The sequence below is a fragment of the Phyllostomus discolor genome, chromosome 9 (assembly GCF_004126475.2).
Source record: "Phyllostomus discolor isolate MPI-MPIP mPhyDis1 chromosome 9, mPhyDis1.pri.v3, whole genome shotgun sequence".
Lineage (NCBI taxonomy): Eukaryota > Metazoa > Chordata > Mammalia > Chiroptera > Phyllostomidae > Phyllostomus > Phyllostomus discolor.
Genome location: NC_040911.2, coordinates 53,772,346 through 53,788,327, shown reverse-complemented (window position 1 = coordinate 53,788,327; position 15,982 = coordinate 53,772,346). Strand labels below are relative to the sequence as shown.

At 46.2% G+C, this 15,982-nt stretch overlaps 1 protein-coding gene across 1 annotated transcript; it reads right to left on the bottom strand.

The window, feature by feature from the left end:
- Positions 1–8,137: 8,137 nt before the first annotated feature.
- On the bottom strand, positions 8,138–12,172 carry LOC118496741 (cytosolic 10-formyltetrahydrofolate dehydrogenase-like). The gene is made up of 3 exons (XM_036009367.1): positions 11,931–12,172; positions 10,178–10,265; positions 8,138–8,537 (listed from the first exon to the last, which is right to left on the bottom strand). Exons 1-3 carry the CDS (start codon positions 11,997–11,999, stop codon positions 8,440–8,442), a joined length of 255 nt encoding a protein of 84 aa, XP_035865260.1. The 5' UTR covers positions 12,000–12,172; the 3' UTR covers positions 8,138–8,439.
- Between the last annotated feature and the right edge of the window lie 3,810 nt (positions 12,173–15,982).

The following is a 15,982-nucleotide window of genomic DNA, read 5'->3' as shown; positions in this document are numbered from 1 at the left end:
TGCTGACTTTGCAAATAAAGTTGCTTTCCTTGCCCTAGTACCTTGTCACTTAACTCATTAGCAGTTGTGCAGCAAGCCATATGAGCTTGGACTCAGTTACATTATGAGATTTCTCCACTTTCCTATGGTCCTTTGTCTATTGAGTGATTGAGTCAGGATTTGAACTTGGAATCTGACTCAGACCCAACTTACACAAGTATTAGAGAGGTGTGACCAAGACAAAAGTTCAGGAAAGATCTTTTTCATCAGGCAGTATCATTTAAGCTGAGACCCATGAGTGAGTAGGCGTTAATCAGGCAATAAGTGAAGAGATTTGGGGATGAGGGTGAGTGGAAGATAGAACATTAAGGAAAATAGGTCTTTTAATAGGAAAAGGAAAGCAGAGGAGAGGGCCCAGGAAGCCTGAGTTCCTGTAAGATTTAATGACCAGTTAGAAGAGAACAATCCTATAATGCTGAGGCAGAGGGGAGACATCAAGAAAAGTAAGAAAAAATTACAATGTTCTTTGCCCAATGGAGGAAGAATGTTTTGGAAGATTAAAATGGTCATCAGTGTATAATGTTACTCAGATCCAAGAAGTTCAAGGATTTAAAGACAAGAGGTCCTTGATGAGAACTGTCATACAAACTCAAAAGAGTCTAGAAGCTTTAGTTAGAAATAAGTAATACAGATTTATTCAAGGGTCTTAGAGCTTGTAAACTTGGAACACCCTCACTCATGGCTGAGGCATCTGTGAGACTGAGGTCAAACTAGAGATGAATCCAGCTCTTTGGCTAAGGGCATCATCAAGTATATACCTTCCTGCTAGTATGAGGTCGATTTCTGCAATTAGTTTGTCTGCCCGGCTGTGGTCATTCTGGGGAATCATTTGTTTTCTGTAAGGATTAGTTAATTTTCAAGATTGAACACAGTTTACACATTGAAATCATCACAGATGAATCTACGTGCAGGTTGGAGATCACCATCAGAGATGAACCCAACTGTGGAAATGAGATTATCATTGGGAATGATCCCTAAAGCAGAGCTGAGGTCAGCATTTGGGATGAAATTTTCTGTAATGTATGATCAACATAGGTGATAAAGTCAGCTGCAGGACTGAGGGTCCATGACCCACTGTGGGTTCTTGGTCTTAAGCAGGGAAGAATTCCAATGTGAGCCAGCATAGAGTTTAAGTAAAAGTGAAGCAGTGAGACAGAATGGGATACTCCACAGACAAGGCAGCCCCCTTTAGCAGAATTTGCTTCCTTTATTGAGGTTCATTTAATTGGGGGGTAGGGTATTCAATGAGGGAAAGGAATATGTGAAGTTCTCATTCAGTTGTAGACATATCTGACAGTCTGGGACAGGAAGTGGATTTGAATTATGGACAAGGTTACGGTGAAGTTCAAGTTTAATATCCAACTCAGGTTTAAGTTCCAGTTCAAAGTCTGGACCCTCAGAATATCTGCATCACCCTGGAGTTCTTGAATCTTAAACTTGTCCACATTCTGCCTCCACTGATTTGTCAATTACAACTTGGATTTATCTACTCTGTTAATGGTCCCATCTGAGGTTTCTGCTTGAGTATTACTTCTCCAATCAGTTGTAATTCTTTGTATCCACCTGTCTGTCTCTCCAATATTGGAGGCAGTAATTTGTTCTGTGACCTCAATTATCTGATGGGTCTAAGAAGAAACAGTTGCTGATTTTCAGTTTGTTTATTTTTTCTTATTATATAGGTAGATGGCAGTGATGACTTCCAAGATCCTCACATGCCATTGGAAAAAACTCATCCTTGATTTCAATGTTAAAATTGTCCCAAATCTGGCCAGTGGTAGGCCATTTAATCTGTCTCCTGTCTCCTATTTACCTGCCCATTCTTTTTGTATTTCCTTACTTTCTAGCAAAAAAAATGCCCCAGGCTAAATTTTTACTCTCCCCCCACTCCCCAACGTCAATCTTGTACTTGCCTGCCTTGATCAACCATTTTTTTCCAGAGACCTGGTTTGTATTATTGGAAAATAAGACTTAGAAACCAACATTTGGGTGGTGATGTGCTCGTTGTTACTAGGCCCTTTATTAGATAGAGCTAGGAAATAGACACACACACTCTGAATTTATGCTAATAACTGTAATACCAATTCAACACCCTGGAATTTGTCTTTTCCTTCCCCCTTAAATTTAGTTTTTTCTTCTTTTTTAGGTCATTTTTTAATTTTCAGCTATAGCTAACATAAGTTATTAGTGTCAGGTATACACCCCAGTGATTAGATATTACATAAGTTAGTAAGTGATCATCCTCATAAATCTCGTACCCATCTGACACCATACATAGTTATCAGCTATATTCCCTATGTTGTACTTTACATCCCCATGACTATTCTGTAATGACTAATTTGTACTTCTTAATCACTTCACTTTTTTCACCCATTCCCCATCTGGCAACTGTCAGAATGTTCTCTGTATCTGCTTCTGTTTCTGTTCTGTTTGTGCATTTATTTATTTTTTTTAGATTCAATTCTTGATAAAGTATTTATTGCTATTTTATTGTTCGTATTTTTATCTTTATTTTTTGTCTTCTTTTTAAAGAAAACCCTTTAACATTTTAATATAATACTGATTTGGTGGTAATAAACTCCTTTAGCTTTTTATTGTCTGGGAAGCTCTTTATCTGTCCTTTGATTCTAAATGATAGCTTTGTTGCATAGAGTAATCTTGGCTGTAGGTGCTTGCTTTTCATCACTTTGAACTTTTGTTGCCACTCCCTTCTGACCTGCAAAATTTCTGTCAAGAAATTAGCTGAGTCTTGTGAGAGCTCCCTTGTAAGTAACTGACTGCTTTTCTCTGGCAGCTTTTAAGATTCCCTCTTTGTCTTTAATTGTTGGTATTTAAATTATGATCTTGTTGGGAACTCTCTGCACTTCCTGAATTTGTATGTCTTTTCCTTCACCAAGTTAGGGAGGTTTTCTGTCATTTTTTTTTTAAGTAGGTTTCCAGTTCCTTGCTCTCTCTTTTCTCTTTCTGGCCCCCTCATGATGCGAATGTTGGTATCATTAAAGTTGTACCAGAGGCTTTTTAAAAAAAGATTATTTATTTATTTATTTTTAGACAGAGGGGAAGAAAGAGAGGGAGAGAAACATCAATATGTGGTTTCCTCTTGCATGGCCCCCATTGGGGACCTGGCCTGCAACCCAGGCATGTGCCCTGACTGGGAATCAAACCAGCATCTCTTTGGTTTGCAGGCTGGTGCTGAATCCACTGAGCCACACCAGCCAGGGTGCCAGACTTTTTACACCATCTTCATTTTCTTGGATTATTTTTTCTTTTTGCTGTTCTGATTGGGTTTTTTTTTTTGCTTCCTTATATTCCAAATTGCTGATTTGATTGTTGACTTCATCTACTCCACTGTTGATTCCCTATAAATTATTCTTCATTTCAGTTAGTGTATTCTTCATTTCTAACTGGTTCTTTTTTATGCTTTGAGATTCTCACTAAGTTCACTAAATATCCTTATAACCAGTGTTTTGATCTCTGCATCTAGTACGTTGCTTATACCCATTTTGTTTAGTTCTCTTTCTGGAGTTTTGTTCTGTTCTTTCCTTTGAGTGGTGTTTCTTTGTTTCCTGGGGCAGCCTCCCTAGGCTTGGTAGAGTGGTCTAATGTAGAAGGTGTTCTGTAGGGTCCAGTGGCACAGTCTCTCATCACCCAATCTGGGTACTCAATGTGTAGCCTACCTGTGTAGGCTGTGTATACACTCCTCTTGTAGTTAACTCATGATTGCTCTTGTCATGCCAATGGGATAAATTTACTGAGGCCGATCAGCTACAAAGACTGGCTGTGACCACTGACCTCTGACTACCATGGAGGTCCACCCTGCAGAGCAGGACTTATTTCAGCTGATCTTGTGTTCATGCTGAGTTCACCCCTTGAGTGTGTCTCTTGTAGAGGTAGTTGGATGGTGCTGATGTGATGTGAAGCTGTCCAAGGGTATGATGACTCTGGGGCTTCCCTGCCAGTGCAGACCAAGGTCAGCTACTGCCTCTGTTCTTCCCAGGGCCAACTGACATGAACTACAAAGTGATCTGCAGATGACTGCTACTTGTGCTGGACTTGGAGGTGCCTAGGAGAGACCAGGCTGTGAGCTAAGGCCAGCTACTGCTAATGCCAGGCATGGGGCCAGTTAGCGTGAGGTATGGGGCTTGCTGAGGGCAGATGCTGCTTGTTTGAGAGAATTTAGAAAAACCTGAAGTATGAATCAAGACATGTCATTTGTATAGAAAAGTTCCTGCAAACAGCTTGGGTGGGCCTGAAAGTTGAGTAGGCCCCAGCCTCAGAAAATCACCAGAGTGGGGCAAAAAGTGTGAGCCAGGTTGATGGAGACTCATCTATGGTGCCCACCTGTAGGAGAAAGCTGCCCCACAAGCTCTCAGCCTGATGCCAAATAGTTCAATTCCTCCCTATGTCTCCAGTGCCTTTCAAGCTGCTGCCCCACACTTGAGGTCAGAGCGAGTGAGTCTTAAGTCTCTGCACAGGCCTTTTAACAGGAACTGCCAGAGACTCCCAACAACTTTCATCTTCCTTCTGGCTGGTTTTCACAGCCAGAAGTTATGGAGACTTCTTTTCCTTGCTCTGGAACGCTGGGCTGGGACCCATTCCTACTTAGGGGGGGGGTGGGGCCTATGTGCTGAGAAATCCCTGTAGATTTTTATCTAACACACATTGATGTGGTACCAGCTCATTCAGCAACTTCACCCATCCTATCACTCTCAGCGTGGTTTCTTCTTTAATTCTGTGATTATAGGACTTCCATTCAGTTTGATTTCAGGTGGTTCTGAATGATGGTTTTTCTGTAGTTTATTGTAATTTTGATGTGGTTGTGGGAGGAGGTGAGTATTGTGTTTACCTCTGCTGCCATCTTGATTAGAAGTAGTCCCCCTCTAATGTTTCTTCAACTCCTTTTCCATTACTGGGATACCTAGACTCTACAACTTCAAAACCTTTAAGCACATATTTAGTCATATTTTACATACAAAAATTTCAGAATTGCTACACCTACATCACTGAAAAAAATTAAATGGTTAAGTAGACTTAAAAATTCTATGCAATTACTGTTGTCTTTTGCCTAAATATATTTAGTACAAGTACTGTGTTGAAAAATTACTTTAATTGATTATTTTTATTTATTTATTTTGTGCAATTGTGGTATTTATTATTTGAAATGCAATTAGCTTCATTTATTACTTTGTTTTATTACTTTGCTTTTAATTTGAAAGTTTTTTTATCCTTGATTTAAATTCATTTTTTAATAAATTGTACTAAAAGTTCCAAATCCAAACTATACAAATAGTATAGTCAGAAGTGTCATCCTTCTATCGGTTTCACTTTATTCCCTCCCCCTCCTGTGGTCAACTGTTTTATTAGTTACTGGTTAACCTTCCTTTGATTATTTTTTAAAGCCAACAGGTGGCTGTTTCTGGCTCCACATCACTCTGACTTTCTCTGTGTCTTACTTGTAGGCACTCTTTTAAAAGGGATAACCATGAGGGAAATCTCCCTTTTAACTATTGTAGTCAACTGACTAGAGTCCTTAAGTACATCTGTAAGATTCCTTCATCTTTGCTATGTAACATTACCTTAAGAGAATGATATCCCATCATATTCAAAGGTCTCGGCTACACTGATGCTACATATGAGGTGTGTTTCTGGATCCACTTCACATGGATACAGAGCCCACATCAGCTGAATCACACTTGGGGCACGTTCAGGACATCTGTTCTGTTAAAGAAAATATTATTAAAGACACTTGTTAATGATTGTAAGGATGGCTTTATTTAAGGGTATACTATTGCAGTAGGGACCCCTGAAATGGGATCTTGATGTAGGAAGAAAGAGATTAGAGGTAACTGTAAATACAACAAGGACAAGTGGAAATTTATAGCTATAGATTGGGGTTGAGGGGTGGGGGCCGGTGAATTGGAAAATGCTAAGAGAAAACATCAGGAGTAAGGAGGTACCTGGCTAAATCCACCTAACAAGATTCTTGCTGAAAGCAGGAGAGAGACAACCATCAGCTGAGGGAATGATTAGGGTTGAGGAATCTGACCAGTGAAAGTGAAGGAGTTTGGATAAATTTACTTAGAAGCATTCTTGCTGAAATTGGTAGTACAGAGAGGAACAGGAAGCCCAGATACCAGGCATAGTTGAGAAGGAGTCCAGAGGAGCTTAGCAGAATTTGTTGAAGGAGACTTTTTATCAGTTTCTACCTCACAAAAAAGGATTTTTAACTTAAACCCTTTTTTGACTTGTTGAAAAGGAAACTCAGCTTTCAGCCTAAGTAGCCCCTACAATTCTAAGATTTTTTCTTTTCTTTAATAAAATGTATTTGTACCTCTACAGCAGGAATAGAGAAATGGTATGTTTGTACAAACTATACTTTTATGAAAATGGATTCTTGCCCTAGCCAATGTGGGTCGGTTGGTTGGAGCATTGTCCCATAAACTGAAATGTCATGTGTTTGATTCCCAGTCAGGGCACATGCCTAGGTTCTGGGTTTTGTCCCTGGTCAGGGCACGTATGAGAGGCAGTGGATTGCTGTTTCTCTCCCTCTCTCTCTTTCTCCCTCCCCCTCATTCTAAAATCAATAAGCTTGTCTGAAGGTGAGGATTAAAAATAATGGGTCCTCATACCACATTCTTTTATTGTTTTGTGGCTTTATATTTTTATTTTTTATTTTTAACTATATTTTATTAATTATGCTTATTACAGTTGTGCCACCTTTTTATTTCCTTTATCCCCCCTGTGCCCTGCACTCCCCTACCCACATTCCCACCCCCTTAGTTCATGTCTATGTGTCGTATATATATAAGTCCTTTGGCTTCTCCATTTCCTATACTATTCTTAACCTCACCTTGTCTATTTTGTACCTACCATTTATGCTTCTTATTCCCTGTACCTTTTCTATCATACCCCCCCCTTACCCTCCTCCTTTCCACTGATAACCCTCCATGTGATCTCCATTTCTGTGATTTCATTCCTGTTCAGTTGTTTGATTAGTTTGTTTTTGTTTATGTTTTTGTTTTCTAGGTTCAGTTGTTGATAGTTGTGACTTTGTTTTATTTTAGAAGATGAATCAGACAAGCCTGAACTGGTGCACTCACAGGCTGTGACATCAGCCTCTACTGACCTGAAAACATGATCCACCAGCTACACTGGCCATGGCTCCTGGCCTGAAAGTCGATGTTACATCAGGCCATTGTGATTCACACAAGCATGTTACCCATTAGAGAATGGGGACACAGCCGAGTCTAGCTCACAGAAGGCATGTGCAAGCCTGAGGGGCATGAACCCCATCTTGTGGGGCACAGAGAGGCCGGTGAATTTGTGGGGACAGGGGCTGCAGGACTGTCCCAGAGAGAGAGAGAGCATTGTTCTGCATTAGGAACTATAACAAGGAGACATTGTTTTAATAAAAGAGAAGCTTTTCTCCCCATAGATTGTCATGATGCAGCTGGACTCCTCACATAGGTGACTCTTGATGCAGAGACAGAAATGGGTGGTCACGTGTCCTTAGAGATCCTAAAAGTCAGTGGGCTCAGAAGAACCCTCAACTACTATCTATGTATACCCATCAAAGTGCAGATATTCAAAACCCACTCCAGGAATTCAGTTTCAGTGACGTGGGGTTTAGCTATCCAGTGATTGTCTTGGGGCAGCCAGGGTTACGAGCTGCTGCCCTGGGATCTGGCCATGGGTACCACTCCAAGCCCATCTGCTGCATAGTCCAAAATCACTGAGCCTATAAAACACCTTCACTGAACCAGTAGGGAAACCGAGGCCTGGAAGGGACAGGGGTTGGCCAAGTCGTATTGTGAATCAGTGACAGGGCCCAAAATACAACCCTGCCAGTTTAAGGCCAACGTCCAAGGAATAAGAGATTTGATGATGTCCTAGATCACTGCCATCTACTACAAAAGAACGGAAACCTCAAATACTAGCCACTTATGTAGTGGCAAACTTTTTTTTAGTAGTCACATTAAAAGAAAGATTAAAGTGAAACTGGTGAAATTAATTACAGTACACTTATTTAATCCAAATAATAAAAATCATTTCAACTTGTAATTGATGTTAACTTATTAATCAGGTACTTTACTTTGTGTGCTAAGTTTTGAAAACCTGGTGTCTTTTACAGTCCCCAGAACGTCTCAGTTCAGAGCAGCTGTATATTCCAGGTGCTCAGCAGCCACACGCAGGTCTTGCACCTCACTGACCCAAGTGAGCTCCACAGAGCAGCCACCACTGGCCAGACCAAGCATTGTCATGCACTTGGGATCAAAACCTGCCTTAACCTGGCCTCCGGGAACCGCTGTGCACATGGACGCTTGAGGAGCAGGATCCAGCTCACACACAGAACTCTCTAGGTCCAGAGTGGCAGTGGTAGCTTCACCACCACACCCCAACCACCTACCTTTTCATGATATGCTTTCCCACCTCCGTGGAGCCTGTGAACCCAATCTTCCGCACATCAGGATGGTCTGAGAGTCTCTGGCCAACCAGTGGGCCTGTGGATGGGAGTAGGCAAAGGGTGGGGGTGGTGAGAGAGTCAGGGAGGCATCTGAGGGGCCGGAGTAGGGAGGGATGAACCCTGTCACCCGTCATATGTCCACCCGAGGCTAGAGTTCTGGGCTGTGCCCTGTGTGCTTAATGCCATCAGTTCCTGGGGCTCATTGGCTCTTGCTCCCTGTTAAGGGCATAATTGTATTCCCCCGAAATCCATATTTATAGATGTAGATGTGAACAAAACCAACTCCATATCTGTGTCCTGGATTTCATTTCATTTTTGAGTTTCATGTTGTGACCTTGACCAACCTCACTCTCCTTAGGAAGCCTATCAGGGCTTTCTAGATGATGATGATCTGTTTTCCTTAGAATGTAGCCATAAATATTTTTGTTAGTAGCAGCCATAATGGCATGACAACCGAGATAAATATCAAAGTGGTAACAATAGTACCAATTATAAACAATCATCTATCACAAAACCACTGGAGGTGGTCTTTTCCCTTTGTCCTGTCAGTCTTTAGTGCCTGAGTCATACTATTAAACAATTACAGTAACAGGGGTCTGTTAGAGGAGAATAATCTGTACAGAGTTGCTGGGTCATCTCTTCTGCTCTGATCCTATCTTCCCATGAAGTGAATTACCCTACGGTAAATTCTGTTAGTCTATGGAGTGGCCCGCTTCATCTTTCAGTGTGAAGATACCTTCTCACTATGGTGGCCATTATACCTTTGCCCCACCATCAGACACATAGGTCGAAGCCCTGAGCCCCAGTCACATGTGACTGTATTTAGAGACAGGGTTTTTAAAAAGGTAATAAAGGTCAAATGAGGTAATTAACCAAGGGTTATTATCCCTAGTCCAATCTGACTGGTGTTGTATAAGAAGAGCAACTTGGACAGACACACACAGAGGGAAGGTCCTGTGAAGACACAGGGAGAAGATGGCCATCTGAAAACCAAGAGAGAAGCCTCGGAAGGAACCAACCCTACTCACACTTAGATCTTGGACTTATGGCCTCCAGAACTGTCAGAAAAAAAGTCTGTTGTTTAAGCCCCCCAGTCTGTGGTACCTTGTTACAACAGCCCAAACAAACTCATACCATCTACATGTGGCTTTTGATCCATCAAGGTAGACACCAACGGTGCGGGCACCCAGGCATCCAGCTCTCCCACGTCTCCAGCAGAGACCTGAGGATTGCCTGGCCTGGCTGTGGGGGCAGTGATGCCCAGGCATCACAAACTCCAAAAGGCCTTCCTTGGGGATGTAGCCTGGCCAGGAGGGTCCCAGGCATGGAGAGACTGGCTGTGGGGTGAGGGTGGGGGCCTGGTGTGCAGAACCCAGGCATTTGCTGCCCTGCCTATTTGCCCCATCTATTTGGAATGCTTGGAACCTGACATGCCCCTTACCCCATGACCTTCTCACTTCACCCCAAGCCCTGCCTATGCCCTGCCCCCAGATGTGGTGAATTCCTATTCACCCTCAGATTTCCTTTTCAATGAGGCTACAGGGTCACCTCTCCCTATCCCACTGGCTCTGCACTGGGTTGCTCTGCCTGCCAGGGCACATCATGTAGTGGTCCTTGTTCTGACTAACTGCATCTCCAGCTCCTGGAGCCCTGGCTCCCCCCATTTATAGCCCTTACCAGATCCTGGGAGGATGTTGATCACGCCCTTAGGAATGCCAGCCTTCAAGGTCAGCTCTGCAAACTTCAAGGCTGTGAGTGGGGTCACCTAAGGAGGCAGGAGAGAAGACTGGGTCAGGAGGGATTGGGAAGTGGAGCTCTGTCATTCTCTCTCAGGAGCCTAGGCAGCAATCAGGGAGGGACAACTGTGGCAGGAAGACCCATGGGGGAAGGCATGTTCATGCCTCACCGTAGTGGGTATCAGCAACCCAGCCAGCTTGCCAGGGAACAGGGCCTGCTAAACTTAGGTGCCTTTCCAGCACCTTCTGATAGGGTTCCAGCCCCTCTGCCAGGCCTGGGCCCCTGCCTGCTTGTGTCATTGTTTACACTGATCCCTCAGGGAGTGCAGAGTCTGAGGACTGTGCAGCAGGGCATCACTCTCAGAAGGCTGCAGGGCATACCCTCTCCCTGCCCCCTCAGAAAAACTAGCCTCCTTCTCTCACTGTGATGCTGCCTTAGCAGCTCACCTGCTGCTGGGTCCTGGCAGCACCTCAGCCCAGGGAGGGCTTGGTGTTTCAGGGTCCAGTTGAGATTCTGATGACCACTCCATGGCTGGAGATAGTGCCCTGCCCTTGACTAGCCAGCAGTTAACCCTCCTCTGCAGAAGAAGGGAATCAATTTCTGGTTGAGCTAACTGTCCTAGTCAAGGTAAGGTTTTGTGCTCCACATACAACCAGGCCTCAGGCTGAGGGGCCAAATCTGTGGGGTGTTGGCCCTGGGAGTAGGGTCTTTGTGTTTCCAAGGACAATGGGCTAGCGGGGGTCTTCTAGGGACAGCAGCCCCCCACATGAAAAGGGGAAGGTTAAGGGTCATCTCAGGGGTTGTTTTGATGCTTAAATAAGCAAATGTATATAAATTACTATGTATGTGTTATATATGTTAAAATGCTCAAGGAGTGCCTAACTCCAGGCACTATAATACTATATATGCTGGCTATCATTATTATTTGTCGGGGGGCGCGGGGGGCAAATTGCCCCAAAGAAGCTGGGGCAGTGGGAGACCTCCTGGGTGCACTGTTGAGAGTCATATGCCGGAGGATCTCACATCAGTTCCTAACTCCCCTCTGGAGGCAGGCAGGGAAGGAGCTCTTGTTGTCAATGCACAGATGAAGAAGCAGAGGTTCATGGAAGAGAGGGTGTTTTCACCCCTGGAGGACCTTGTCCATGCCCTGCTGGCCCGTATGATTAGCCCCTGATGTCCCACCTCTGTCTCCTCTGTAAGGGGCTGCGGTGGCAAATGCCCAAATCCCACTGCTCACCCCATTTCCCTCCAGAACTTTAGCCTCTGAAGCCAAATGGGAGACAATGGCACCAGCTTTACTAATAGACCACTGTAGGGTGTGTCAGAGCATGGGGCCACGGCAAGGGGCAGCAAGCAAGGCTTCTGGCTCTCCAGAATCCCAAATTCTGGGGCTGTGGAAAAATCCCTGACTCCGCTCACCAGGCAGCTGCAAACAGCACAGTTACCCTGATGCAGCCACCCCACGGTGGAAAGCACATAGAACCTGCTTATGGCTGGCACTGGCCCTGCTGCACACTGCCTCTGCCACTGTGAGTGGGGCTCACGGCAGGCTGACTCTCATCAGCAGTACCCTTTCTCCCTTGAGAAGAAACCAGGACCAGTGTCGGTAAAGGGGCTCATGGGCCATCTGGCTCCTCCCTTACATGGTGCTTCCCCATAACCTCTACAGCCCATGGGCCCTGCCTATACCCACCTGGGTAGGCTTGATCACCACTGTGTTCCCAGCAGCCAGGCAGGCAGCCGTCTTCCAGGAGAGCATCATCAGGGGATAGTTCCAGGGGATAATAATGCCACAGACCCTGCCATACAAAAGAAGAAGGCCTTCATCTCTCCACTCAGCTGGGGTACCCACAGTGGATCTACTAGCGGCCTCCTCTCATCCAGGCCTGCTATCTTCTCCAGAGCCAAACTTCTTGATACGGCACCAAAGGTCCTGCTGAAGGCAGCTCCTGCCTGCCTTCCTAGGCCTAGATGGAGCAAGTGTATCCAGTCTGACAGGAGCCCTTCTTCCCAGGGCATGATGGTACGGGACACTGGGCAGTTTCTGATGGGAGCTATGACACCAGTCTAGGGGTGCAGTTTGGTAGGGTGTGGCACCAGGCAATGGGGTTGGTGATAGCAGACAAGCATGGGTAAGAACCTGGCAGCTAGCAGGGACTGGGAGAGGGCTCCAGGTGACATGGCAGGCTGGGGGGATGTGTGGTAGGGCCCAGGGTCACACAAGTAGGCCAGAGATGTGGGAGAGAGTTTTCCCACGTGTGAGGTCAGGGCTCAGTCCTGTGAAGAAGAGAAACAGTCATCCTGGAAGAACTGATAAGATTTGCCTGCCTGGAATTAAGACATGGCACCCAGTGCTGCACCACCTCTCAGTAGTGAAGAAAGCCTCTGGCTGGGCAGTGTCTCCATGGAGGGGACGCCACCCCACAGTCCCAGGGAACCTGAAGATGACACGTGTGCCCCTGCCTTTCCCTTTCCTCTGCAGGAGCTAGTGCACACAGGAGCCCCACACTGACTACGAGACTGTTTTCATCATCACCGTCATCATATCCATGACCACCATCACCATCAGAGAACACTTCCAAAAGGATGACTGCTGAGCTGAACTCAGGCAGTGGGAGTGGGTGGTGAGAAGCCACAGGGTGTGGGGGCCAGCACAGTAAGAGCAAGGGGGGCACTGAGCAGGCACAGAGGTTGGCTTGGGGCCCCCACCCCGTCCTGTGAGTGATGGGGCTCACATCCTGTGAGTGACGGGGGCACACTGAGTGGTTACAAGAGCCACTTTCCCACACCATATACACCCAGCAAACTCGAAGGGACAAGACAGGGAGAGGGACCAGAGTGAGTATTCCCAGGAAAGTGGTGAGGTCACCAGTGAGAGAGAGGGCTGGGTTGTGAGGTTTTCAAAACACAAAAGATGTCAGAGAAATAAGTCCCACTGTCATGGGCTGAATTGTGCCCTCCAAAATCCATATGCTGAAGTCCTAATTCCAGAACCTCAGAATGACACCTCATTTGGAAATAAGGCCATGGCAAGTGTAATGAGTTAAGATTAGGCCTTACTGAAGTAGGGTGGATGCCTAACTCAGTAGGACTGCTGTCCTTGTGAAGAGCATGCTGTGTGAAAGGACAGGCATGCAGAGGGAGAACTGCATGTGAACATGCAGACAGAGTTGCACAACACCAAACATTGCCAGAGAATCACCAGAAGCTAGGGGAGTAGGCTGGAGCAGTTTCTCCCTCATGGCCTTAGAAAGACCCAACCCTGGCAAAGATACCTTGATCTGGGACTTCCACCCCCAAAATGCTAAGAAAACAAGTATGTGTTGTTTGAGGAGCCTCCCAATTCTTTGTTATGGTGGCTCCAGTAAACCTCTGCATGTGTCAATACAGGGGAAAGGTTGTGGCCCCTGGGACTGGAGGTCCACAGGGCAGGCCCTTGCACGGGGCCAAGGCCAAGGGGCGTGTAGGACACAAGGACAAGATGAATACATCCTTGGCTAAGCTGCCATTAGAAGGCTTTTTCACTAGCCTCTGTGCCTCATCTATTCCTGGTGGCCTGTCTTAGTGGGACCCCATGGCTTTGGCTCCCCCAGTGCTGAGGCCTCCACCTCCCAGCCACGGCCCTGCTGTGCTCCGCTTTGTTGGGAACTGCAATGGGGTGACTCCTGTCTGTCCCAGGGTTCTGTCTTGAGCCAGTGTGTAGCTGAGGGTGGGGTGAGGTGGCTGTGGCCTCACTCCCGAGGTCAATGGGGCACTGGCCAGGGCAGCCAGTTGGTGCCCACTGGTTGGAACCATTCCCTCCTCTGTTGGCAGACATTTTGGGAATGCCCTATGTGTGCCCTGGGGGTGCAGCAGCCTCAGTTTGCATGATGTGTGTCATCCAGAAAACAAAATAAGATTGCAGACTACAGAGTAGGCTACCTTGGGGCACTAGTCTGGGGGAAAAGGCTGCCACACAAGTGACATCTAAATGACCGGGGACTAGAGGCTGGGGAAGGGGTTGGTGCAAATCCCCAGAGTGCAGCATGAGTGTAGAGGGTCCAGGGTCCATGAGGAGGCCGACGTGGCCGATGAGTGAGGGGACAGACTCAAGGGCACCAGGCCAAAGTCAGCGGTCTGATCTCACTTTAGGTGCACTGGGAGCCACTGGAGGACACTAAGAGAAGCGGTGAGGTGGGCTCACAAAGTTTCTAATATTTTCTGAACATCAGGAGAGGCTGGTCTTTTGTCTTTCTCGGCACCAGGTAGGCATTCTTCTCTTCTCCCCATAGCTTAAGCTGTTTGGCCTGGTCTGGGGAACCCCTCCCCTGGAGTCTATGCTGCCTCCCTCCAGCCTCACCTCTCCCTGTGGGCTAAAGGAGGGGTTTTCCTACATCCACAGCCCACTCTCCCTGGGCCATTGGGCCATCTAATGGCGAAACAAGGCCTCTCGGTGCTGGGTTTCAATCACTTCCCCTGTCCCTAGTTTTGCCTATGCTGACTGGACACTTTCTCCCTCTCTCTCTCTCTCCCTCCCTCTCCCTCTCTCTCTCTCTCTCTCTCTCTCTCTCTCTCTCTCTCTCTCTCTCTCTTTTTCCCACTGAGCACCTGTCTCTGCTCTTGCCTCTTCTCCATCAGTTTCTCTATTCCTTGGGGTTGTGTAAGAGTCCTTCATTTTTAAGCACATTGATTAGTATACTCTTTTCAGATAAAATTTTTTGAAGATTTTATGTATTTATTTTTTAGAGAGAGGAGAAGGGAGGGAGAAAGAGAGGGTGAGAAACATTGATAGGTTGCCTCTCGTACACATCCCCAACCAGGGACATGGCCCACAACCTGGGCATGTTCCCTGACCAGGAATTGAACCAGTGACCTGGTGACCTTTCAGTTTGCAGGATGGCCCAACCCACTGAGCCACAGCAGTCAGGGAGTAGGTAAGTTTGGTGGGCATTTCCCACTGTAATGCTGACTGATATAGTGTTATTTTGTGGATTACATAGGATTTATATTTGTAAAGTAGTTAAAATAGTGCCTGGCAAAGAACAGGTACTGTGGAAGTAGAAGTTGTTTTTATCCTGAGAATGGGCATTTTCATCAGTTTTGAGCATTGTTGTACCTCTAGCTCCTGAAATGTCTGGCACATAGTAGTTGGCAAATAAGTGGATGTTCAATAAATACACAAACAGAAGACGGTATCAGTGTCCCAGTGATCCTTTGAGTAGGGGACCCAAACCTCCCAACTTATTATATATAATGGGGACATCTGAGTTCAGATATGGGTAAGGCAGGCAGCCCACCTTCATCATTGACTGAACCCAGTCCCGCTGAAACAGACAGGAGGCGCAGAGCCCAGACCTGACAGAGGCACGGTGAGCTCTGCAGTCATGGGTCTGTCTCCCTGGGGAAGAGAGAGATGATCCATCACTGCCTGCAGCAGGCAAACTTCTGATAATAGCCTAGAAGGTGATGCCCTGATACCTGTGACCTAGGAGACCACTAACTACCCCTTCTGTGATGATTAGGATGGGGAGATATGTAGGTGGGCCTAGCATAATAATCGCAGCCCCCGTAAAAGCAGACAGTTTTCTCCAATTAGCGGCAGATGAGAGTCAGAGGGACTGGGGGAATGAAGGGCTTGGGTAAGGACCAGAAAGAGTCTTGCAGGAGCTGAGAGCAGCCCTGGTCAGCAGTCAGCAAGGACCCAGGCCCTCAGTCCTGCCACTGCAGTAACCAAACTCACCAACACCTGAATGGGCCTGCAAGCAG